Source organism: Brassica rapa, chromosome A09, assembly GCF_000309985.2.
Source record: "Brassica rapa cultivar Chiifu-401-42 chromosome A09, CAAS_Brap_v3.01, whole genome shotgun sequence".
NCBI classification, from domain to species: domain Eukaryota; kingdom Viridiplantae; phylum Streptophyta; class Magnoliopsida; order Brassicales; family Brassicaceae; genus Brassica; species Brassica rapa.
In genome coordinates, this window is record NC_024803.2 from 13,887,846 (window position 1) to 13,914,996 (window position 27,151).

Here is a 27,151-nt window from a genome sequence, read left to right on the forward strand (position 1 = left end):
CTTGTAATGATAAATTGAAGTGCGTCTTGACAGTTGTTGTGTGTTACTTATGGTTTCTTATGTTTAGTTCTTCTTTAAATGATCTAACTTTATGTTCTTTTGTTATCTGTTTAGTGCAACCATGGCTATACACAATGTGGTTCAGCTAGTGCAAGCTGATGTTTCGACGATTGCTCTCGCCATTGCTGTAACAACAGCATCGACCATTCTCGCTGCTGGAACTAAAAGAAAGCACTTTGGTATAGATCTTGAGATCCGAGTTAAAGAAGTTATGCATAACAAGAGTAGTGCCACTAGCATTATCGCTGGATGTAGTAGGAGGTCCTTTGATCAGGTTGACAGGGACCGGTACACGTCTCCGATTGAAGCGATTGAGAATGGTTTGATTGATGGAGACAGCATCATTCCTCTTGAGCCAGTTCCTGATAAGGTGAAAACTAGGGTAAACTATGAGGAGATTAGCAAAGATCCTATGAAGTTTTTAACTCTTGAGATACAAATGATTGAGATCTTGAGAAGTTATTTCCTGTGTGTCTCGCTGACGTTAATTCAAATTTGTTACGAGGGTTAATTACAGAAATACTCTTAATGAATTAAAATATTATATCTAAATACCGTTATTAAAATTTTTATTTAGTGATTTCTGTTAATTATAATTACATTTATTTTTCCAAATAATATATATAATAAAAAGGAAACATTTATAAATTTAAAAACGCATTTAAAACTGAAAATATATTTATCTAATGTGATTTAAAAAAAAAGGAAAGTTCACAAATATTTTTCTAAAATTTTTTAAAAAATCGTATATCAAATTATTAAAAATATTACGAAAATATACTTACACATATAAGATGAAGAACTGAACGACATGATAAATAAAACTGATCAATTTGGTTTAGTTAAAAAAAAACAATTATACTTCACATTGAATGTGAAAGAATAAATAAGAACATGTTATTTTTATAAAAATATTTATTTATTTTTATATAATATATTATGGAACGGCTCAAAACATATTAATAAAAATATAAAATACTAACCAATTGTTACAATTTAGTTGTTTTTAAACTTTTTTATCTATATGCATGAGAATTAAAAATAATATTCATTATATTCATTTATCTTACTATAATATATATTTATATATCTAAGATAATAACCAACCTGAATGCAAATAACAAAATTAGTCAAAATTATAATCTATTTAGTACAAAAATATATTATAGTTCTATACGCAAGTGATAAGCAAACGGATTAAATATTACATATCCAAAATCATATGTCCAATTAAAATAATATAATAAAATTATATAATGATACATAAAATTATAAAATGATTTAAAATTAAAAATCAAAATATAAATCAATTTAAATGATTACTTTATAAATATTTATATCTATGCATGAGCACGGAAAATCACATATTTTTACTAAACAAGACAAGCCTCGTCTAGAACCAATCATGTGAATTGAGCATATAAAAGACTACAGGTAGTTTCTTGTTAATATTTAGCCGTTGATTCTTCATGTTTTTTCACTATTTTCGTGGCTCGCAAGGTGTATGTCTTCACTTGTAGGAGTGCCTTTGTTTCTCCTATGTTGCTTATTCAGAAAGAGATCTATTCAATTAAAACAGCAGTGTGATCCATTGATAAAAAAAAATAGAGTCCAACAATTATTTCAGCAAAACCAGTTGCAGCAATTACTTTTTTATATGATAACTGCAATGCCCATTTAATTTTTGAAAGTAACCACCAGGTGATATTCTTTTTCCAAAGTAACCACTACTCCTTAATAGTTTGAGCATAACATTTACATAAATATTTTGTACCTCCGTTGTGATTCCAAAGTTCTGGGATCCACTACTCTAATATATATATTACTAGGGTCGGCCCGCCCTACGGGCGGGGTATTAGTTAATTTGATATTCACTAAATGCTCGAGTTGAAATTTGTTTTAAGATTCAAGAATTTGGTTATCTGTTATGTGTTACTTATTAGTATGTGGTGGTATAGTTGTTTTTCGATTATTCTTGTTTTGGTATTTTATCAAATTAACTAATTGTCCAATTCATAATTATAGATGTACAAATGTGGATTTGTGATAAAGTTTGATGACAATACTGTTTTTTTTAATTCTTATTCATAGTAGAGTGTGCATGTGTCAGAAAGAGGCTTATAACAATTTTTATGTTTTTGTGTATGGATTTTAAATATATATTATTTTGTATAATGCATACTTGCTCTACAACATTTACTTGTAGACTAAAAAAATTGTTTTCTATATTTTTAAAAGAGAAAATATTTAGTCTAGAATATAACATGGACATATGTATTGACTATATATAGAAGTTGGGTGTTATTTTAAAATGACATATGTATAGAGATTTTTCAACCATTAATTCACTGGCACAAAATATTTATAATTGTAAATACCTTCTTTTAAAAGCAAAACTAATAAAAGCGTATACAACAAATATATTTTGATATATATTATCTGCATCAAGTTATAAAGGTTAGAAACATTGCAAAACTATTTGGAGCAAAATTTTTAACTTCACGATCTTCATCTTGACGTCAGTTTAGTGTCGGTCCTGGCCACAAGCAGAAGAAGCATGGACTTCCAGCTGACACGATAATAAGTATTTTCGCGGCCATATATTTACAAAAAGTGACTTTAGCCTAGTGGTTCTAAGAGATATTACCAGTGCTAGAGGTGATGGGTTCAATTACCCTTAACTGCATTCATTTATTTTGGTCATAAATATAAAATGGGACACGTGTCACTCCCAGAACGCACGAATTGATGAGGTGGCTTCACGGGAGAGAGGCGAACATTTCTTTATATATATAGATAGTCAACAGTACATAATATCTGTGTGTAGAAGAAATAAATGCATAATATTTGGTCGACAAATATATATTTAATAATTAATGCTAAGTAATCTTATTCTTCACTGACCGACCCAAACAATATGATTGACAACGAGTTTCTTATCATCTAATATCTTTACCCATGTAAAAAAATAAGAATAGATTAAAACACAAGCAAAATACAAAATTACAAATTATATCAAATAAATTTGATTTGTTTCTGTTGAAAAATATTGGGTTGTTCCGAAAATAAAAATATTAAAACTGCCTTTTACTTTTTGACAGTTTTACACAAGCCTAATAATAATGGTATATATAATTTAGAGAAATACTCTAGAATAACATTTTTCAAGTTTTTGTCACAAAAATAGCTCTCAATAAAGAAAATGACCAAAATAAATTTTATTAAAAGGTAAAAATATACATTTTTACTCTAGGGTTAACTAATCTAGATTTAGGGTTTAGAGTTAAGGGGTGGAGTTTTGAGAATAGGGTTTCAAATTAAAAAAAAAACAAATATTAAAAATTTTGAAATAAAAAAGGCTATTTTGGTAATTTTTCGAGCTATTTTTGTGACAAAAACTTAAAAATGGATATTTGAGAGAATTGCCCTATAATTTATATTAGTTGACAAAAATATAATCTTATATATTAAAATATTTGAAGCGAATTTTTATATATTACTCCATTCAGTTCCAGCCATGTATGATTCAAATCTGTTTATATAAAAGCATTTAATAAAAAAAACTTTATCAACAAAGTATATAAAAGCATCTTATATATTAAAACAGAAGTCATGACTTTTTTCATGTGTGATATTTTAAAATGGACCATTCTTTAGAAAATAAACTATCACTAATCATTAATCAATTCTAATTAAATTACATTAATCATTAATCAGTATATTAACTGGTTTAACCTATAACCAATGCCCAAGATGTAAAAAAGAAAATAGTTCACGGGATTCGTATTTCCAGAGACGAAGATGTTGCCATGGGATGGGAGGCAGATGGATTGAAGAAAAGCAACTTGAAATCCATTGATCAGGTAGAAGAAAAATTAAATTCTTCAACCAATGAGGATTTTAAAACAAAAGAATATCAAAATAGAGATAGGATTCTTAGTGTTCTGTAAATTTGGTTGAGAGATGAATTGAACCTTAGGGCACATGAGTCTCTATTGCTGGATATTCTGCACAGGCAGAGACAACAGCTTAGGGCTTCTATGATGATAGCGGAAGATGAAGAGCTATCTTTCTTCCTCGAGATGAGAGGCGTGAGAAAGAGCATGATAATCTCCTTATCAACAATCATCATGAGTTGGAGACTCCACCAGGAAACATTTTTTGTTTTTTTTTCTTTGATTCTAACTTGTGGAGAAAATCATGATGTCTTCTGATTTGGTTATGGTTCTGTACGTTCAAAGTTTGAAACTTCACTGATGTTCAATAGCTCAAGTGATGGCCCAGCAGGGAAGAAAGCTCCTACATTCTGCAGGCTACAAAAATGACAACGAATGGTAACTTCTTAGCCACAGTTTTTGTCAGCTAACATATTTACATGTTGAGGAGATAATTGACCCAAAAGCAACATTTTCAAATGAGGAAGGAGATGTGAGTGAAGGTGGCGAATTCCTGGAGCCACTGGAAGAAGCAAAGATGTTCGTTGAAAATTTGGCTTACGATGCTGACAGCCAGGCTTTAGCTATGCTCTTTGAGAAAGTCGGAACAGTCGGAGCATCTCTGTTTTGAAATAGTTATTGCAGTGTTCAGAATTGTGTGGATTGAATATATCTACATATGTTAACATTAGATGGAACTTTCATACTTTTGGTTTTGAATATTCTTTCTTTTTACATTTGTTTAGTTTAAGAGATATATACAATATATAGGAAAACCGACCAGAGTCGTGGGTTTGGATTTGTGACTGAGAATAATGAAAGAAGCTCAGAGAGTGGTCTAGAAGTTCAACATTATGTAAATTTGTATGTTATCAACCATATATGAAGTCTCTGCACAAAGGAACATAACCACAAGCAATTCACTATTTAAGTAAACCAATTCCAAAATACTGTGGTTATAAATCAATAAACCAAATTCAACTTACATGTATGGTAAACATTCGTTACTTTTTAACGAAAAAATAAATATTTTTGAAAATTTGATTTTGGCAAAATTTCAAAATTTTGGTATCGTAAAAAATATCTTAGCTATAGAATTATGGTTTCCAAACTTTGCATATTTTATTTTAAAAGAATATTAACAAATAACTTTATTTAATCTATGTAAATTAAGTTTTAATTCATTTAAAACAAAATACGTTAAATAATTTTAATATAAGATATATTGGGAAAAAATATTTAATTGTAAGAATATTAAAATCACTCATAAAATCAAGAATTCAAATTTTAAATAATAACAATGTTGGACCACTACATTTATTTAAATTCCTTTATTTCTTCTACAACTAACTTAGTTATTATTAAATATACCCTAGCTAACATATTATTTTAATATTTTTAAAATAAAATATCTAAAAATATCTTTTTAAGATTACATTTTAATAATACATTTTAATACATCTTCATTTTCATTTAAGTATCTTTATTTATTTAAACATTTACTATTAAATAGTAATATTTGTAGTTAATATTAAATATTATTATAAATGAATACTAATTTCTTTTTTTATAGAATAAGAAATAATAATTTCTACAATTTTTTTACAATAATTTAAATGAAGTGGACTTTTATGAATTAGATTTAGCGTATGTTATTGATTTAAAATTTTAAATCATACAAATAATCTGATTAACATATATGTATGACTAAATCTAAAATACAAGTATACCTTTAGTAAAATATCTAATTTAATGTTAAATTGAGAGTTAAGGTTTTAATTAGTATCCATGTTTTAATAAAGAGTTACTACTGATAATTTGAAACAATAAATTATAAATATATAACTTTGATATTGTCATAAACAATTTAAATATATTACTTACATTATCAACAAATAAATTATGATCTATATAAAAAATATCAAATTCTAAACTATGAAAATTGTGTCTTTATTAGCTTATATGTATTAATATAAAAAATATCCAAATTGTATGCTTCATAATCAAATATACTTGAAAATAATAAAGTTAAAAAAACTCCAAATTCCAAATGATTTATTTAGACTTAGTTGTTTAAACATCAATAACACATTTCATCAATGCATATAACATCAATGCATATAACATTTCGAACCATCAAAACATATGAATAACCATAATTGTGAAGTATAAAAAAATAACAAATAACACCCGCACGGTTGTGCGGGTCGAGATCTAGTTTCCACTTAAAGTCTGTAATCATATTTAACATATGTTTATAGCAATAATACAACTGAACACCAATTTTTCCAAAAATCATTATCATAGTAAATTAACATAACTTACATCTCAGCCTAAGAAATTGTGATTTATTAAACAAGAAATTAATTTATTTAAACTTTAAATGTTTTACACATACATTAAGTTTATCAATTAACAAAGTACATGATATTAAAATAGGGTTTAACGGATTTAGGTGGACTTTTAATAGAAATAAATATTCATATAAACTCATTTAGTTTAACGAGTTTTAAATAGGTTATTCGAGTAAGAAATATTTATTAAATGTGATTTTACTTAAAGTTAGTTAAGACCATATTGACATATTTACATATATCTGTATATATTTAATAGATTATATTAAAATTTTATTTTTACACATTTTTCAAAAATTTGTTCGGTCTTCGGTGCGGCTTGGATTTGATATTGGTTTTCAGATATAACACTTTAAGAACTGTTCGATTATATAAACTATGTTCAATAGAATATAAGACTTTGATTTTTAAGTCGATTCTGAGTCAGATTTTTTTAATACGAATATTCTTGACTAATTATGTTAGGTAACTAACAGGAAAATATAATATGTTGCAATTTTTAAGAATAAAGTTTAAAAACAATTTATGAAATGCATATGGCACGAGTGTATAGTTATGAAATTTGACATATTTAATATAGTTATCGAAATTATATTAAATAAATTAATATAACACAAATATAAAATTTAAATTTCTCAAAAATAAAAACAAAAAATATACCCGCCCTTCATTAAAATTTATGAAGGACGGGTCAAAATCTAGTTTGTTCTTAAAATCACTTGGTTTGTGCTGATTGACGGGTTTGAATTTTTTTGGGTTTAATCTATTTGATCATCTCTAATATATTTTGCCTTTTTTTTTTTAAAAGAAATTTTTTTAGAATAGAAATGAGATTTTAGTCCAGGGTATTTTTCTAAAATAACAATCTTTAGATATATCGTACATTATTTTTCTATAAAAGTTTTATTTTACAGAAAGAAATACAAATGAGTATACTATTATATTATAAAGGTAAATTTGTAAGAAAAGAAATTCTAGAAGTAAGTATAGATATGAACTGAAGATGTATTTAGGTTCCGTTCAGATTTTATATATGTTCACTTAATAACATTTTGGATTCAGATATGTTCTTATAATTGTTTATATATATTTTAGATTTTGAATCAATTTTCGAATTGGTTGATAAAATTTTAGATTTGAGTTTATTTAACTATCACATTGAAAATAAATAGATAAAATTAACTATTTAAATTATTTATCTAGGTATCAAATATATTATTTTGGACATTAATTCAAATACTGTATTACATATGTGTTTTTCGGGTTCTTTTGTTTTTTCAGAAACCCACCTGAAATACGAGCGCATGCGGCAACGCTGATACATCAGCGAGTACCTAGTGAGTACTCTCTCCGTTCCTAAAAAATCAATATTCTAGAGAAAATTTTTTTTTAAAAAAGATACATATTTTATATTTTTAATGTAATTTTTGTCAACTAATAATGAAAAATTGTGAAGTCCAAGAACATTCATTGTATTTCTTAAAATCTTATTGGTTAAAAATATAAGAAATATAAAATTACAAAAAGCTATGCATTTACAGCTATGCTTTAATATATTTTATTAAAAAGTGTGAAAATTTTAAAATATGGATCTTTTAGGAACGGAAAGAATATTAAGATAAGAAAAAAAACAAAAAAAAATGTAAAAAAGAGGAGGGCCATGAAGATCGATCGACTCTCGCGGAAGAGACGTCAACTAATCCCCTAGAGACTATAAAGAAAACGTGTCATCTTCCTAATAGTTGATGACAAACAATTATTACATCTGTAGTGGTTGCTGTTTTTAATTAATAAAGTACTAGATTTTTCACCCGCACATCCGTGCGGGTAGATTTTCATTTTGTAAATATATAACAAATATCATGGCAAAACTTTTAAAGATATAATTTACATTTTAGTGTTATATATTGTGTAAATCTATAAGGTTATTGGTTATGTTTCTTATTCGATATTATTAATGTATAATGATTTATTTTATACATTTAACTTTATTATTAATTGTTATTATATATTAATATATTTTCCAGTTTGGTAAAATAAATTCATAGTATGAAATAAACAAATTGCGAATCTCCTTCATTTTTTCTAATTTTTATAGACTAAATACAATACATTTTAAAATTTTATTTAGTTATACTATAGAGCTGATATTTTCTTAGCATAATTTATATTTTCTATGTTATTTATTTATTTTAGTATATTGTGGAATTTTATATGTAAATAGATTATAATAATACTATATTATTAATTATGAAATTAATCACTGCATTAATTTAAAAATATTTTAAAATTTTATTAAGATTTTCTTAGATTTTTTCTAACATATTTTGTTATAAGTAAAAATAAAATTTAAAATTACAGTTAAAATTTATTTATTAATATCTATATAATTTATAAGATGTTTCAGAAATGTTATATTTTAAATAGATTAACTTAAATAATCAGATAGATGTAATTGATGAAATAGACCTAGTATGAATTTTATGGTATTTCTTTTAATAAAGAAGATATAGAATATAATTATAAAATTTGAAAAATATCATACACTTTTATTTTATTTTGTTTTATATTAAAATCTTATTTAAATTAATGTATAATAGTATATATTATTAATTACAAAATTAATCAATGGTATTAATTTAAATAAAATATTTAAAAAAATTAGAAAGATTTTGTTAGATTTTTTGTTAACATTTTGTTATAACTACAAATAAAATTTAAATTTACAGTTAAAATTGATTTATTATTAATATCTTTATATATTTAATAGATTAATGTAAATAATTAAATAAATGTAATTAATGAAATAGACCTAATAAGGCTAGTATGACTTTTTTTTATGGTAGATAAAAATGGTATTTCTCTTTTAATACAGAAGATTAATGGAAAAGTTGAGGATTCTAACCGTTGAGGATCAAAATGATACTGGAATTAATTCAAAAATTACATACTATATGTCATTCTTCCTCTTGTCCCTTGATTTTCATTTCATTACAACTAAATCTTTATTATTTTCTAAAACATCGTATAGTCGCCACAAACAATGGAGAAACTGAATGAAAATATGGGGGTTTAAATTGAAAACGTAATCCGTATAAAGTATTAAGACCCAATCTATAAATAATCCAAACTAACGGAAACGTTCCCACTTTCCCTCTCAAAGCTCTCATAATAATCTCATTAAATCCCTAAATTCAATAATATAAATTTCAAAACCACTCTTTCGTTTTCTCCAAACCACAGCTTCAAAAATCGCGTTCTCTACAGTGCGATCGGAGACGATGGCGGCGAATCTGACGGCGGGAGCGATCGCGAAGATGCTGAGCGGAGAAGTGAAGGAGGAGAAAGAGATGACGCCGATCCTGCAAGTGACGGAGATAAAGATGATCCAGCAAGTGCGGAGGAACCAGGAGCTGAGCGTGGAGAGGTACAAGGTCGCCTTGTCCGACGGGATCCAGTCGCAAGAAGGCATGCTTAGCGCTACCTCCAACGCTCTCGTCAAGCAAGGGAGCATTCAAATCGGATCGATTCTCAGACTCACTCGATTCAACTGCAGCCCCGTAAGGAATCGAAGGTATGATTCTTCAACGCTCTGATTCTGATGATTGTAGAAACGAATCAATTTAAAAGCTGTATTGTGATGGCAGGATTGTTATTGTTAACGAGCAAGAGATTATTGCGGAGAAATGTAATATCATTGGGAATCCTCTTCAATTGTTGACTCCTAATGCACAAACCAATAGTGTAGCTAGTTTAGCTCAAGCTCAAGTTGCTCAAAGACAAGCCTTTGGTACTAGTACTGGTTTTCACCAGCAACAGGCTATAAGGACTGAAGTCAATGGTGTAGCCAGTTTAGCTCAAGCTCAAGCTGTTCAAAGACAGACCTTTGGTACTAGTTATAACCAGCAACAGGCTACAAGGAGTGTAGCCAATTCATCACAAGCTCAATTTGCTCAAAGACAACCCTTTGTTTCTGGTACATCACCTTCTGCTAGGCCATACGTGAGCAGCTCGAATGCAGGTTACGGAAGCTCTAGGCAGGAGCAGACTTATTATTCTCGTCCACCGGTGCAGCCTCAGCCACCATCTATGTATGCTAACAGGAGTCCAGTGGCTAGGAACCAAGCTACTCCATTGATTATTCCCATCGCTGCTCTTAACCCTTACCAGGGTCGGTGGACTATTAAGGCTAGGGTCACGAGTAAAGGAGAGCTTAAGACTTATAATAAGACTCATGGGGATGGGAAGCTATTCAGTTTTGATCTCCTTGATGCTGACGGTGGGGAGATTCGTGTTACTTGTTTCAACGAGATGGTTGATAAATTCTTTGAGGTGATTGTTGTTGGTAACGTTTATCTGATCTCAAAGGGAACTTTGAAGCCTGCTCGGAAAGAGTATAATCATCTCCCTAATGACTATGAAATACAGTTAGAGAATGGGTCAACTGTAGAGCAATGCTATGAGGATGATGCGGCCATTCCGCGGAATAGATTCCGTTTCTGTTACATAAGTGATGTTGAGAACATGGAGAGCAATAGTATCGTTGATCTTATTGGTATTGTGTTGTCCATCAGTCCGACTGGTTTAATCATGCGGAAGAGCGGAACTGAGGTGCAGAAGAAGGCATTTCGGTTGATGGATATCTCAGGGAGAAGCGTGGAAGTAACTATGTGGGGTAACTTCTGCAACGCAGAAGGACAGAGACTGCAAAGTCTTTGTGACTCTGGTGCATTCCCGGTTCTTGCTGTGAAGGCGGGGAGGGTCAGTGAGTTTAACGGGAAACAAGTGAGCACCATTGGATCAAGTCAACTCTACGTAGAGCCAGACTTCCCTGAAGCTAGAGAAGTGAGGGAGTGGTACGAGAGAGAAGGACGTAATGCTCCTTGTATCTCGATATCTAGAGTGTCTTCCGGCGTTGGCAGACAAGAGATTCGCAAGGTGATCACTCAAATCAAGGAAGAGAATCTAGGGACCTCAGAGAAGCCAGACTGGATCACAGTCACTGCCACCATTTCATTCATGAAGGTTGACAATTTCTGCTACACAGCTTGTCCCAGCATGAATGGAGATCGTCCATGCAGCAAAAAGGTGACTAATAACGGAGATGGGACTTGGCGGTGCGAGAGATGTGACAAATGCGTGGATGAATGTGACTATAGGTATATATTGCAGCTACAGTTACAGGATCATACAGGCGTAACCTGGGGCACTGCGTTTCAGGAAGCTGGTGAGGAGATAATGGGAATGCCTGCGAAAGATTTGTATTATCTGAAGTATGAGGAACAGGATGAGGAGAAATTTGAAGACATCATCCGCAAGGCTGCTTTCACCAAGTACATTTTCAAGCTGAAGGTTAAAGAAGAAACTTATGGTGATGAACAACGTGTGAAAGCAACAGTTGTGAAAGCTGAGAAGCTGGACTACTCTCAAGATACCAGGTCCCTCCTAGAGGAAATACATAAACTCAGAACGGAAACTATGAACCCAGAGAGTTCCAGCTACAGGTCTAGTGCATTTAACTCCGGTATGGGAACCTCATCAGTGGAGGTGCCACGCAGAGAATTTGGGTTACCTGCAGCAAATCAATTCAGTAGCGACCCAAGACCTCTAGGTGGTATGATTTTGTGTGGCGCATGTGGGAGCAATGGTCATGTTTTTGCTAACTGCCCAAGCTTTATGAGTGAGCCACAAGGACAACACTATGTGATGAGCACACAGGGGAGAAACACAGGAAGAGGCATGCCAAGGCAACATGTTGGCAGTAGCTACTGAAAGACTTTAGTAACTATATCACATCTCCATCATTATCTTTATACATTTGGATACTCAGGTCAGAGGCTGTTTTGACCGTTTCACGTTCACTTTAGTTTTCTTTTTCTTGGTGCTTTGTATAAATCTCTTCACCGTTAAATAAGCTAAAGTTATATGATCAAAATCAGATTCCAATTGCTCTTTATTTGCACTTTAAAACGACACCTTTGTTCTGATTTACACAATTACAAAACTTCCCAACACATAAAACATCCAATCATCACATAGTAGTTTTGATAAGAACATATATCAATAGCAGAGTCCAGTTGATTTAGCAGATTCACCAACATTCACATTGTAATAAACCTCCTTCACTCCTTCCCCTGCACCACAATGTCCTTTACCAAACCCTGAATCATCAGAAACCTGGCTGTATCCATCACCCGCAGTAACAGTAGACGTTTCAGCAACTGTACTCGCAGCCACCGCTCTGAGACGGTAACGTTCAGCTCTTGACCCAATCACCTGTCCCAAGATGGAAGCTCCAATGGTCAAAGCCATGGCTGCTTTAGGCATCAGCACAGACTTCCTGAGCATAGCTATGAAAGGCACTGCAGCATGGACCGCCACAAACCACGAAGGCGAAAACTTGATGGTGTGTTCTCTCCAAACACCGAGAGGCACGTTTGCAGCCATCCCCATGAGAGCTATCGCAAGCATCTTTTCAGGTAAAGGCTGAGGGCGAAGGCTTTTAACCAAAGGGGTCTTGGAAAGCGCAGCTCTCGCAGCTACTATAGGAGCAGGACATTTAAATTTCATTCCAGATGGTGGCTGTAATGCTTTAGCCACAAGAGGCATGACTTTACTTGCAGCTCTGTAAGATTTCGCTATTGGACAGTTCCCTGTTTTTAGCCACTCGTCACCAACTGCCTCGTGTTTCGATGAGTCCCCAGACTGCAAATAAACAAAGCAAAAACTGAATAAGTTACTGATCTCCATAGTAAAGTCTTTGTATACAATCTTACCTCTTGTTTGTTGGGTTTCTTCTGCTGTTTCTTATACTTGTCTGAAAAGGGACCAAAGCTAAAAGGTCCTCCAGGACCAAAAGCTGATAGGCTTATCGTAGCAACCTTCCCCGCAAGAGGATTGAACTGCGGTGTCTCGTCTTCAAGATCATCTCTGAAACTAGAATGTCCAGAAAGCGGCACAATACCGTCTTTGCCATGGAAGAGCTTAAACGCAGTATCAAATCCAGGACCATCTTCAAAAATAGGACCTTTACTATCTCCTTGCACCACCTGAATCAAAATCAAGATAAAAACTTTACATCCCCCATTCAATAAAAAAAATAGATTATAAAACTTTTTCATGTTTAAAGGGTAAGATAATAGTTACAGGAAGTTGAAAATTCAAGGAGGAGAGGGAGAAACTGGTAGGCTTGTTGATGTTTCTGAGGAAAGGGCATTTCTGGATAATGCTTTCAGCAACAAAGGGACACTTAGATGATTCATTATCCATTGTAGCCTGAGAAAATTGAAATTCAAATTGATTTCGATAAGAAACAAACAAATCCAGGATGCGAAGCTCCACAAATTGAAATACCCAAATATTCAATTCACACGATATTAAAACCCACTATGATCGATTTTATTATCAACCCTAGAAATCATTCATATGTAATAGGAATCGAGAACGGAACGATGATAAAGCACGGAATCGAATCGAGAAACTCACCTGAGAATATTTCGATTGTTCTCGCCGGGAAGAATGTTACAGAGCTTTTGATAAAACGTGTGGTGAACACGGACGTGTATAGGAGTTTGTATTATTGTTACCGGTTGGGTCGTTGAACCGTATAACTGTTCCTTTTTAATAGAACCGGTGATCACCGGTTTAACTATTTTGGTGATCAAGCGTGACTATTTTGCATGTTTGGTAATGGGCTGAGAGAGATGTCAATCCAAGTCCCACATTGGATAATTAGACAAAGAGTGTCTAATATATAAAGAGATGTCCAACTCTAATAGTAGGAGGCCTTTTGGGATGGAAACCAAAATTAAATCCATGCGGGCTTGCCTAAGACCCAAAGTGGACAATATTGTACTAATCGGATAATATAGATTGGACACAGGATTTCACAATCCCAACATGGGCGATGGATCTTCATGACCTTTGTCGTTACGATAATCTGATCCAACTGTAGAAATCAGTGGAGTGGCTAAGTAGTCGTTGTAAACTTGAAGTGTGAATATCAATATCGCATATGTTATAAATAGTTGATCATCATATTTAATAGGATTAGAAATTTAATGTGTTATCAGTACTAAAAAAAAACTTGAAGTGTAAAGAAATAACATCTAAGATTTATTGACCAACCAGATTATTAATCTATTTTCAAAAAGGAATGAATTACTTATTTACAAAAAGTAACCGCTATTATCTCCAGTGATCTTTGAGATTATCCTATTTGTACCGGTCTCTTTATGTTAGACCCATGAACTTAATACTCCAAACCAACTAAATAATTTGAACCCCGCCAGATTTTCCGGAGCCTATCACTGGAACTTCTCCATCATTAGAAATTCACAAGATTCCCTATTAGAGAAACTACTATAGCATTCAATAAAGACAAATCAATCAAAGATAAGATCTATCAGAGAAGTTATCATCTCGAGTAGTAACATATCGATTTTGAAAGATTACGTCAATATCATATCACAATGATAATGTAAATTCAAAATCGTGTCACCTTTTTGAATATTTTGATTTGTCGCCTCCCAGATATATAACGGAATATTACTTATATAGAACTTTCAAAAAAAATTAAAATACTTCGGCTTCCAAGTATATTATGAATACATAACTATTTAGTTCATGAAAAATTATAATCGAAGTAATAAATTTCAGTATGTATAGCATAAAATCATGCTAGCAAGAGATCAAGAATTAAAATCACAAGACCATGATGAGATCAATAATACAAAACTACAAAAGAAAACCAAGCTCACCATAAAATGTAGGTTTGAACTATTGTCTGCCTAGTGGATCATTTAGGTTAGAAATTAGAATTGATCAGTACCTCTCACTCCAGCAAGAAATTTTCCCATCTTGACCAATCTGATTTTGGGTCAGGTATTGTTTTTTTTCATCAGTAGATTATATTAAACAGGTTGAATGCAATTCTTACAAACCAAATCTGACCAGAACCATAAGCCGGTGTGGTGAAAACTGTCCCCAAAAACAAGAATTAAGAAAATGAAACTATGACAAAGAGGAACAGAACTCTATAAACTTATGGGACAAACACATAATCATCAAGGAAGTTAAGCGAATTGATATTGGATGCCATAATGAACGAGGAAGCGTTGGAAGTTACATTATTAGGGATGAGAGCAAGGATCCATAATAAATTCCACCAGGAATCATGAAAAATCACCATGCAAGAATATCTTCATCTAAATGAAGCCACAAGAAAACGGATATAGTTTATGAACCGTGAGAAAACAAATAAACTGAACTAATACATATAAGTCAGTTCGGATTCAATTAACAGCTTGCGGGGATAGCTCAGTTGGGAGAGCGTCAGACTGAAGATCTGAAGGTTGCGTGTTCGATCCACGCTCACCGCATTCCTAAGTTTTAAGTTTTCCACGATCTGAAGATCAATTTGTTAAAGGGCTTAGAGCATCAGCAATGCCGATACTCTCGGCTCGATAACCCAGGTAAGTTTTTAAGATTATTTTATTATTTTTATTTTTTTCAGCTTAAAACAAAATTAAAAAGGAGCCAATCGTGGGTTCTCACGTGGCAATGGAACCTGCACACAGTAACAAGTCTATCGGAAAATTGATCCTTAACTAGGGACTGCAAGTTTTTGTGGAAGCCCCCTTAGTCCAGTGGTTTAACTAAGGGTTCATTAATACTTCTACATCAGGAGGTCTGAGTTTCAAATCTCAGCAAAGGCGAATTATGCAGATTTATGGAGAAAAGCATACAAGAGATCTTCGGTATAGCGCAAGGAGTACCGTCAGACATGGATCTCATAGGACGGCTCAGGATGATGCAGTCAGACGTGAATCCTCATAAGGCAGATAGAATTGTCGGCTATAGAATCGTATTGTAATTTTCTCATAGTTTGTAAGAGCATAATTAACCATCGACAAAAAAAACTAGGGACTGCAAAAAAGACTAATTTGACACAAATTCTTAAATTTTAAAGGTTCCACAGATTATTATAATAATTTAATGCTAAGGATTCTTTTTTAAAAATCATTGTTGCAGATGCTCTTATACCTAAGTTTTATGTACACTAGAGATTTTGCCGAGGCTACGCCCGGATTTATGAAAATATCATTATATTTAATACATATATATTACACATATATCTAAATGAGAATATAAATATTAGTTTGTTTTAAATATGAGTGAAATGCAATTTTTTTTTTACTATCTGAATATGTATGGGATGGTGAAAAAATGTAAAATTGATAAATAATTTGATAAAACTTATTTTAAATCACTAAACTTGCATTTTTTTTACTTAATTCCTATATTTTTTAAATATTCCAATTTGTTTTGTGTGGAAAGATTTTTTATTGAAAAAAAATTGTTTAAAATGTCAGTATGAAAACTAAATTGTAGATAATTTATATTTAACTAAGTATATAATCTAAATTAATAACTATTTTAAAGAATATTCTAATTTTTATTATGCTGGTACGTAGCAAGGAATAATATATATTAAACCAAAATGCATGACTCTTATTTAGTTCTTAACAGTAACATCTACAAATGATAAGAGTAAAATATAAATAGTTATAAATTTAAATGTATTAGTTTGTTTCTCTATATATTTTATAATAAGAACACCTTCACAATCTATCTAATTGCAACTCAACCATCAGAATATATAGTTTGACTCCAATAAAAATAATAAATTTCATATTAAAAATTAAAAACTGTATATAGTTTGAAAAAAAATCTCTAAAACCTCATCTATTAGAAAATGGAGAAAGTAATTTTTATTGTATATATGAATAATTTCAGTTTAAATATTATATGGTATTTTACTAAGCGCACCATTTTGGCAATGAAAACAAAACACACCAAACCGAATCCTCAGGAACACACAAACCGTATAAACTATTTTAATCTTCCCATTACAAATATTCTTTTAGTTTTCTTCTTACATTGTCGTCACCACTTCCAACTCTTGTGTCTTACTTCTTCTGTGGTGTATGAATCTTGTGACTTACTTCTTTTCAGGTGTTTGAGACATTCCTTTCATGTTCAACGGTTGGAGTCAAAACATACAAATATTAGTATACAGTTGAACAACCATTTCCGCTTACCCAAAAATAATTCAATACCTTATCTACCCAACACTGATTTGTCTCCAGAGCCGCATTACAACTTCTACTCCACAGCTTGGACCATGAATCAGGCAAATAATGATAATCGAATTTGACATCAAGTTCTGGTGACATTATCCCCTCCAAATTTATTCAATACTCAATAATGTGTACATTAAGAAAAGATTAATGTGCATACACATGCGATTTCAAAGAAAAATAAATTACCAGGTTTGTCTTCCTACTCTGCTGCTCGAGCTATTACAGCCACCTCCTGTCATAAACCCATTTTCAGCAGACTTCTTTGAACCACCTTCAGAGACACATTGACCATTGAGATGAATCAAAATTGAGTACATTACTCTAGTTTGCAGGAAAAGCTTTTTGTAACCATGTATATTTAGTAGTAGTGGAGAAGCAATATAATCTCCAAATGGTGCAGAAATGTAGGAAACTACACGTTCACATAACAATAGAATCAGTCGGTGGCAAGCAAATAAATAAGTGGGAGGTAAAAGTTATTCATGAAGGATAAATCTATGTTCAAGATCTCAAATGCTCAAACACCCTTGACAAATCAAACAATTACGTCAAAAAGAGAAGAATTGTGTATCAGTACCTTTCGTTCCTCTATCAAAGCTCAGTCTTAGGCTCAAGCTGGCTATGTTCCATTGACCAGTTCTTCTGTCCCTAAAAAACTAATTATCACAAAGTAAGCCAGTTTACACATTTTGTTAGTAAGTTAAAACACATTCAAGATATTGAGCACAAATATATGCTTGACAGAGATTTGGAGATTATTAAACATACATTAACGTGGGAATCAAGAGATTATAGTTTTTTTCTCGGCTTAAGGGGTACCCTCTTCAACATTGTAGAAACATGGTGAATAGTCTTTTTCAAGAGAAGATTTGTCTCGCCAACTGCTATAAGACTTTTATTTGCTACACCAGTTATCTATCTTGACAGCAACCCTTTTAATAGACGCATCTGCGTTGTTGTTGCTGCTTCTCTTCTCTTTATCCGTTGCAGGAACCGAAACGAACTTGGCAGGTATATTGTTGTTGTTACTCGAATTTACAGAACTGCCAATGCCGTTATTAGGGTTCGTCGTCTCCGATCTTCTCTCCGGAGATCTGCTTACTCGTCTGCTACCGCTTCCTCTCTCCCTACTCCCCGATCGGTAGCTCTTCGAGTCCTCCCTCTCCCTGCTAGGAGTCCGTCTCTTTCGCTCCCGACGCTGCTCAGAGTCCGTCTCTTCCGCTCCCGACGCGACTCTCCGCCACCGCGCTGCTGCTGATGAATCCGCCGCTAGGCTTCTTCTTCCGCTCCTCCGTCTTTCGTCGGCTTTGTCTGCGTCACCGTTGTTGTCAAAGTCGAAGCTCCTCTTGGACACAGAATACCTCTTGGTTTTCGCCGCCGCGGCGGAGTTGCTCTGGCTTAGTCTTCCGCACTAGATCAGTATCGCGTCTACATCGGCTGGAGTCTGGTTTGTAGTAGTACCGGTTGATTTCTCCTCGGAAGCTGTTGAGTCCTTCGGACCTGTCTTCGTTGTCTTGGATCGCTCGTGGTTCTTCCGGTGTTTGATCACGAACACTTCTTTCCTCGGGTTGTTATTCTCTTGTATGGTCTCTGCTTCGTTCTTGGGTTTAGAACATTGAAGGGGAGGTGGAACAGAACATTGAAGAATCGCTTTAACATAGTCATTGATGAGAAGGTAACGGCGGAAAAAAAATTAGGGATCGGAGAAGATGAAGTGGAATCGTCGGGATAGACTTCCGAAGCTTGAAGACGAAGAAGTAGGAGCTGGGTGGGCCAATAATTTTTTTTGGAGAGAGCCCATACAGAAGCCCACCTTGACTGTTAGAGAGAGCGCATACGTACAGTCATAAACCGAAAAAAGTACATGGTGACGTGGTAAAACGAAATGTTATGATTGGACTATTTTCATGTCCGACGTAGACACTCTAAAAAGCCTCCATCAGCCCCTTTTAATATAGTATATATAGATGACCATATATTTAGAAAAAGAATTTTCTGGCCCAATAAATAAAAAAGGTCAAAACTCAAAACTTCAAAAGTCATCAAACATGGACATAACACGAGACAATAGCCTAGCTGAGAATTTTTAAATTATCTAAACATTTTAAATAATTTTGATTTTAAAAATAGCCTAGCTGAGAATTTCTTTGCCGGAAATTAATATTTTCAACATTTTGATTTAGGGGATGATTGGTTGGGGCTGTAGATGCTCTGGACAGCCAAAATTTAGTCTACAGCTATATATCTCAACCAATCGAGCTTTGCTTTCCTTAAAAAACTCACAGCAAAAAATTCTCTGCAAAATCAAAATATGGCTGTAGAGAGCTTTATTTCCAGAGCAAAAAATTAGTGCTTTAGAAATCTACAGCAAAGAAAGCTACAGCAAATAAATCTACAGATTAAATTCTACAGCAAAAAATATAAAGCTACAGCACTTACCAATCATCCCCTTAGTTCAGATTTTTTCAAAGCATGTTCAGTTCAAAGTGTTTGTAAACAAACACGGACACCAAGTTACAATCTCCTATATTTTTTTGGGTGTAAATCTCTTATATTAAAAAAAAAAGAAGTTCTCCTATATTTTGAGCGTGTTGATATTAATATATATTTAGAAGTGGTATGGAAGAATTTTTCAAGATATTTTTAATCTGTTTTGTTATTTTTGGATTAACAACTTACCCGTTTCACAACCTTCTAAATATCTGATATCTACATATCTAGCAAAACATATATATTTTTATTAGATGTTTGATTTGATTTGTAAAATAGATACAAATTTGAAAAATAAAAAGTAATATTGAATGTAAAATAATAATATTTTATCATAAAAATAAATTTTTACTTATCTAATATTTTTTAATAATAAAAAAATCATTTTGATGGAGAAAATTGTTATAAAATTAATAACAAATTGAATTAAATTTCACAGATATTTTCTAATATGGAAGAAATAAAATGGGCAATTGTCAATAATAGCACATTTTGAAGTTTATGTCACAAAAATAGCACTAGAAGGAGAAAGTCACAAAAATGACATTCATTAAAAGGTAAAATATCCCTAATACCCTTGATTTAAAATTAAATAAACAAACAAAAATAAATAAAAATAAATAAAATAAAAATAAAAAAAATGAAAAAAAGAAATTTTTTTTATAGTTTCAGATTATATTTTTTAGATTCAAAATTTTTATAATTTTTTTTTGAAATTTTTTTTCGAAATTTTTTTTTTTTTCAAATTTTCTTTTTATAATTTAAAAATACTTTTTGAAACTGTTTTTAAAATTTTTTATTTTTATTTTAGTATTTATTTTTTATAAAATTTTAAACCCTAATTCCAAAACCCCACCCCCTTAACTCTAAACCTTAAGGTTTCTATTAATTAACCAAAGGGGTATAAGTGTATATTTACCTCTTTAATGAAACCTATTTTTGTGACTTTGAGCCTTGAATGCTACTTTGGGAACAAAAATTTGGTTTTGGTTTGGTGCTATCATAGTCTTTTTCTCAAATAAAATGAAGGAAAATATTTGAATTGTAGAAAAAGAAAATAATAAAACAAAGTAAGAAAAGTCAAGGGAAGTATCTATCATCCATCTGTTACAACTTGGAACGGAGAGGAGAGAATAAAAGGAAAACTGGGAGAGGCGGCCATCAAAACTCCATAATATACGGTTCAGATTGGCGAAGACGTCTTCAATAATCATCAACGGTCAAGAGGTAGAGTATTACCGTACGTTTGGTTGCAGACGATTATAGCTACCACCCACATACACGACCATAATATTGCTTTTTTTTTCTTGGACAACCACGACCATAATATTGCTCAATAATTATATATTCCTTTTTAGGTGAGATATTATAAAGGAGGTTAGGTCTTTTCATTTTTAATAGTTATCACGAGAACCTCACAAAAATACGCGGCAAGGAGAGAGAGAGAGAGCGGTGGAGTCGTAAGTTTGCGTAGGCGATAACGTTTTTTTCCCGTCGTCGGAGACGGAGGTTATGCCTTTTGGCTCTTGAGGTAATCACAGATCTCTCCGATTTTCACCGATTGCGATTTTGTTTCCTTCGTTAATGATGTTCCCTTTCGCGTTTGTGCTTCACCGATTGATTTGGGGTTGTTGTTTGATCGGAGTCGCGTTTCGGAGATCTTACGCAGTCGAATTTGACGTATCCGACTCGTTTTCGTGTTTTGGATCATAATCAGATGAATTGGGATTGCAATTAGGGTTTCTTAGGATTCTTGTGATATTGATTTAAATTAGTGATGTTTTGTGTGAATGAACAGGTTATATTAAGCTTTCATTTCAAGTGCCTTTTGAGATATGGAACAAGATTACATCTGCTCAGGCTGCTACAAGTTTCGGGTTTCTTCGTTGCAAGAAGCACTCGATTTGCGGTTTCTTGCGCTCTCTGGTTTCCTTGGTGGCTCTTTCGTCAACTGCACTTAGTGGTACCTACCACCTTCTTCTCTGCATCTTACTGATGCAACTTTCTAATACATGGTGATATATTTGAGGACACCTAGCTCTAACTTTGATTATGATAATAAGGAAATATGAGGTTTAGAAAGATTTTTGGGAGTATGAAAACAGAAATATGGAAATTTTGAGAAAAGGAAATACTGATATCTAGAATTTAGGAAATCTCAAAAAGGAATAATAGAGTTTAGACTTTAGAGAGATCTTATTCTTTCCTGAATGTTCTTTTTACATCATATTCTTTGAAACCTGATTGTTTGTGTGGCGTCTTTGTATTTTACAGGGCTCATGTCTGCAAGTTATCGCTTCTTCGCATAGTCCTGAAGCCTCATCTAAACTTGGTCCTTTCAGTAAAAAAACTGTGTTAGTCCACTATTCCATGTCTGGTTCTTATGGGAGCTGACTAACGAAGGATCTACAAGCTTCTTTTCAAGTTTTGGCATGTCGTAGCTTTGATAGTCTTTTCCTAGAGTCTCTGAACGTTCCTTCCTGTTGGTTCATTGCGTCTTCCAGTCCTCAATATGTTCTGCCTTCTTCTCTTGGTGTCTTTCTTTTGCCTTGCTGGTCAACCGATTGATTTTCAAAGTAAATAACGGCGAGCCTACCTAGCGGGAGAAACTTTGAGTTTGCTACCATACGAACAACTGGAAACAGAAGTTACATACAAAAATTTAAGGAGATACTTTACTTTACTGTAGTGGGGATGGAAAGGTAGGTTTGATTTCTCTTATCTTTGGCTTCAGACCCCTTGGTTTATATAATTCATGTTTACTTTTTTGATGCCGTATGCAAACTGCAGGTATAATTTAATCAAAGAAGTTGGTGATGGAACTTTTGGGAATGTTTGGCGAGCTGTCAATAAACAGACGGGTGAAGTTGTAAGTTGTTTTTTTCCGAGAGGTGCTTCTGTACTATTAGTATTTGTACTTGTTTTTTAGGGTACTGAAGTTTTCGATGGACAGGTTGCAATTAAAAAAATGAAGAAGAAGTATTTCTCTTGGGAAGAATGTATTAATCTGAGGGAAGTGAAGGTACCGTATCTTCTTTACTGAAAGTTATCAGTATATTTTTCTTGTATATCTACTGATTCCTCTTTTTTCTCATATTAGTCACTTAGCAGAATGAATCATCCAAACATTGTGAAGCTGAAGGAAATAATCCGGGAGAATGATATCCTATACTTTGTGTTCGAGTACATGGTATACTTCTTGCTACTTTTGATTGGATCTTGATGCCACAGCTTTTTCTTCTCCATTGTCCTAAATATTCTTTCTTTTCTTACTCGACCAGGAGTGCAATCTTTACCAGCTTATGAAGGATCGTCCCAAGCTTTTTGCGGAATCTGATATACGATATTGGTGCTTTCAAGTCTTTCAAGGCCTTTCTTACATGCATCAGCGTGGATACTTCCACCGTGATCTTAAGCCAGGTAATTGATAGCCTTGAGTTGCCAATGGGTGTTTTTTTCTTTCAGTTTCCAGGGTTTTCTAACGCAGTCATAGTTAAATATTTTGTCAATGATCATATGCATTTTTTTCATGCTGCAGAAAATTTATTAGTCTCTAAAGATGTCATTAAGATTGCTGATCTTGGCCTGGCCCGGGAGATTGATTCGAGTCCACCTTATACAGAGTATGTCTCGACACGCTGGTAAGGTTCACTTCCCTGATCTGTTGAAAGGAGCTCTTAAGAAAATCATTTATTTATAGTGAGATGCTACCTGTACATATGGCTAATGTGTCTAAATTTCTAACAGGTACAGGGCCCCTGAAGTACTACTACAGTCATATGTGTACACGTCAAAAGTTGGTTAGTGTTCTCAAAGTTCCAATAAAAAGAAGTGTCTTTCAATATGGTGTTGGTCCATTTCTTAACAATGGTGTAATGTTGACTGTTTTAGATATGTGGGCAATGGGCGCTATTCTGGCTGAGCTGTTGTCTCTTCGTCCTCTCTTTCCTGGAGCTAGGTATTTGTCAAATGGTTTATAAAATTGATTAAAGTAGTGTTGCGGATGTGATGCTAAGCTAAATTTATCTTTTAATGTGTGCAGTGAGGCAGATGAGATCTACAAAATCTGCAGTGTGATAGGTAGCCCAACTGAAGAGACATGGTTGGAGGGGCTTAATCTTGCTAGCGTCATCAATTACCAATTCCCTCTGGTAACGTTTTGTCAATCTTCAACGTTTCTGGTGAAAGTAGTGTCACGGACTTTGTATCTTTGGTTACTAGTAATAATTCGTTTGTTTTCGTGCAGCTTCCGGGTGTACACCTCTCAAGCTTGATGCCATATGCTAGTGCAGAGGCCGTTAACCTTGTTGAGCGTCTCTGCTCATGGGATCCCTGTGATAGGCCGACTGCTGCAGAGGCTTTGCAGCATCCGTTCTTCCAGAGTTGCTACTATGTTCCACCATCTCTCCGTGCCAAACCGTCTGTTGGACAGAGAGGGTCTCTCGAGCATCAGCAGCAATCCTTCAAGAGGTTGCCAGCGACTTTGACCAGTAATGCTAATAATAATAAGGCGTTCAACAGTTATGCTACTCCAAAGGCGAATGCTCTTCCTTACGGTGCTTGTCAGACCCAGAGGAAGCAGGAGATGTCTAATAAGATTAACCAGGAGACGTCATGGAACAGCAAACCTGTGGGAAGTTATAATGTCAGAGATGCTAAGTATATACCACCACCTGGAAGGAAGAGTCCTCGTAAGTGAAGTCACATATTCTTTTTCTTTTCCCTGGTCGTATAGTTTTGATTATTAATAAAATGTATGCACATCTGCAGCATCAATGAACAAGAAGTGGGTCTTTCCTCGTGGGCCATCAGAGAATGCAAATAAAGTGGCAAATGCTGCGGCGGTGGGAGGTGGAAGATGGAGTCAAAGGCAGACACAACAACCGGCGATGAAGGCAGGGTGGGTGGGGGATAGTGGTGACATGTTTCTCAGACCTACACAGCCTCCCAATCCCTACTCTAGGAGAATTGCTGGTTAATGGTCCAAGGGTCTTTCCTATGACCCCACACTCACCGTCATCTACTACTACCCGAGAGTCCAAGTCGAAAGTTTGAAGACTGTTGATTGCCTTTTATTTGTGTTTCTTCTTCCAAAACTCTCTTGTTTATCTATGGATCTTTCGTCGTTCTGTTCTTTATGTTCTTGACGTTTTGAATTTCAGTGTTGTTGTATGGAGTTTTCGTTTCATTTTCACAATGAAGCTCTCGACTTTTGGACCAATCTTTCTATTATGTGTACATCTTTTTGTTATAATAACTCCTGTCCTAGAAAAGAGTTCGGTCGATTTATTCTGCATTTTACTTCAGCGATGGTTGACAGAATGAGTGGTTGGTTCTGTTCTCCCTGTTGGACCCCCTCAGCACAACTATTACATAATTTGATAATAGTTTTGGAAGTTCCCTTTGACCAAAAAAAAAAAAATAGTTTTGGAAGTTCCTAACTGTTAACAATAAAATCGTACATCTATAAAATAACATATTTCTTGTATCTCGAGATTTCTTTCTTAAACAATACAAGTTTGTAAAATTTTATTATTTTTAGTTTGTTATTTAACATCTTTAGATATTATATTATCATATTGATAAATTCATATCCATTATTTTCTACCATTCATTTATGTTATTTTCAAACTTTTTATTGTTAATCTTCTTTATAAATTTTATCAAAAAATTTCAAGTAACTTATAGACAAATCTCTTTAGATTCTTTACTATTTTCTATACTATAATTATTGTTTTTTCTAAATATTTTTGCTCTATATAATTTTCTGAAGATCATTTAAAATGTTATCTGTTATTTAAAATCTATAATTTTATCTGTTAATCAGATTAACGATTTAAGAAAATTCATCATGTAGTTTGCTTAAATGGCTATGATTTTAATTTTTGAGATTACACTCATGTTAAATTTATTTTATTAACACATATTTGATTAGTTTTTATTGAAAATTGTGAATGTAACAGACTAAAAGAATTTGTATCAAAACATAAGATAATAATGCTGATTAAATTTCTAACTATTAATGAGTAAATAAATTTGTCAATTTCTTTTGATTGATAAAAAAAAATTTAAAACTCGTAAATAAACAGTTTTAACAATATGTGTTTCACACAAGTGGTTTACTCTTACCAGCCACTCTTTTAAAATAAAACTTTTGTAAATTTGTAGAAAATCAAAGAATGAAGTGACTCAGTAGAAAAAAGAGCGGAAATTAAACAATATTTTAGTTTGTTTAGAAATTTTTTTAACATATTAAAAATTTAGATGATTTCTATAGTCCATATTCCTATCAACTTTCATAACTCCCTAAAAGTGATATTTATTTTTAAGCTATGCGATATTGTTTGATTTCTATCACCAAATCCTGACAGAATCTCTGACGGATTCAAGCAGTTTCTGATGTAGTCCATAAAGAATCCAACATTCTTGTTGTTAACCTCCAAGTTAAAGAGCACCCTGAAGTTTCTGTATCACCACAAGGTTGAAGATCAGAAAAGTAGAGGGAGCAACAAGATCTACTGAACTCTGCACTAAGCATCCGGTTCATTGCCTGTAATGATTTACGTTCTTTTTCTTTGTGTCTGAACTTGTTGCGTGTTGAATAACGACCAGCTTTGAAACATTATCTTACTTGCTTTCTTTCTTCTGTTTGCTGTTGTAAGATAGTTTCTGCAGTAAAATCCCAGGTAGGCATGGTCTTCTGTTCTTGTCTGGGTGAACAAGACCTTTGCTTTGATTGTTTTTCTTTGTCAAATAACAGTCCTGTTTAAAACAAACAGTTTATGGTAAACATTTGAGTTACATAAAGTACGAATATTTATTTATTCAGAGTCTCGGAGACAGATAGCTCAAATGAAGTTACATAGGCTCTTGCGCTAATGAGACATGAAAAGTTTTAAGCATTTTGTTATGGGCTTCTTTTATGTCTATTGTTTACTTTATAGTCTTGAAATAACGACCATCAAGTGTTATTGTTACACTACAGGTTTATAGTTTATAGTATATAGTATAAACTTCATACCATGCTAATATTATCTTTCTCTTTTTTTTTTCCTTGTCGATTCCTCGTATTTGTGATGATTCTTGAGTGCTGAGCTAATTGTGTGTATTTAAAATCTGAGACTGAGAACTTCAGAGGCAAGGCCACAGCCAGGGGATAGTTACATAC

The 27,151-nt window shown here is 32.9% G+C and overlaps 3 protein-coding genes, 1 long non-coding RNA gene and 1 other non-coding gene across 8 annotated transcripts; 3 read left to right on the top strand and 2 right to left on the bottom strand.

Annotated features, from left to right (window-relative positions):
• The first annotated feature begins 9,078 nt into the window (after positions 1–9,078).
• Positions 9,079–12,287, top strand: LOC103839661 (replication protein A 70 kDa DNA-binding subunit C-like). 2 transcript variants are annotated; one of them, XM_033280932.1, is made up of 3 exons: positions 9,079–9,923; positions 9,997–10,096; positions 10,169–12,287. In XM_033280932.1, exons 1-3 carry the CDS (start codon positions 9,631–9,633, stop codon positions 12,119–12,121), a joined length of 2,346 nt encoding a protein of 781 aa, XP_033136823.1. In that variant the 5' UTR covers positions 9,079–9,630; the 3' UTR covers positions 12,122–12,287. The 2 variants fall into 2 exon arrangements, with proteins under 2 accessions (XP_033136823.1, XP_009114408.1); XM_009116160.3 differs by having other exon boundaries at positions 9,080–9,923; positions 9,997–12,287.
• Positions 12,285–14,053, bottom strand: LOC103839662. The gene is made up of 4 exons (XM_009116162.2): positions 13,835–14,053; positions 13,496–13,624; positions 13,126–13,398; positions 12,285–13,054 (listed from the first exon to the last, which is right to left on the bottom strand). Exons 2-4 carry the CDS (start codon positions 13,616–13,618, stop codon positions 12,410–12,412), a joined length of 1,041 nt encoding a protein of 346 aa, XP_009114410.1. The 5' UTR covers positions 13,619–13,624; positions 13,835–14,053; the 3' UTR covers positions 12,285–12,409.
• A 1,603-nt stretch (positions 14,054–15,656) lies between these two features.
• Positions 15,657–15,729, top strand: TRNAF-GAA. Its single transcript has one exon. It is a non-coding gene; the product is annotated as a tRNA-Phe (tRNA).
• Positions 15,730–17,562: 1,833 nt separating this feature from the next.
• On the bottom strand, positions 17,563–20,606 carry LOC103839660. The gene is made up of 3 exons (XR_004451795.1): positions 18,262–20,606; positions 18,071–18,141; positions 17,563–17,764 (listed from the first exon to the last, which is right to left on the bottom strand). It is a non-coding gene; the product is annotated as an uncharacterized LOC103839660 (long non-coding RNA).
• A 674-nt stretch (positions 20,607–21,280) lies between these two features.
• Positions 21,281–25,240, top strand: LOC103839657 (cyclin-dependent kinase F-4). Of its 3 annotated transcripts, none has more exons than XM_009116157.3 (13): positions 21,281–21,514; positions 21,782–21,946; positions 22,258–22,685; positions 22,774–22,852; positions 22,937–23,005; positions 23,084–23,173; positions 23,265–23,403; positions 23,522–23,624; positions 23,731–23,783; positions 23,875–23,941; positions 24,026–24,134; positions 24,230–24,674; positions 24,754–25,240. In XM_009116157.3, the coding sequence occupies exons 3-13, from the start codon at positions 22,678–22,680 to the stop codon at positions 24,960–24,962; spliced, it is 1,371 nt and encodes a 456-aa protein (XP_009114405.1). In that variant the 5' UTR covers positions 21,281–21,514; positions 21,782–21,946; positions 22,258–22,677; the 3' UTR covers positions 24,963–25,240. The 3 variants fall into 3 exon arrangements, with proteins under 3 accessions (XP_009114405.1, XP_033136837.1, XP_018510416.1); XM_033280946.1 differs by having other exon boundaries at positions 24,056–24,134; XM_018654900.2 differs by lacking the exons at positions 21,281–21,514; positions 21,782–21,946; positions 22,258–22,685 and having other exon boundaries at positions 22,724–22,852.
• Positions 25,241–27,151: the final 1,911 nt, after the last annotated feature.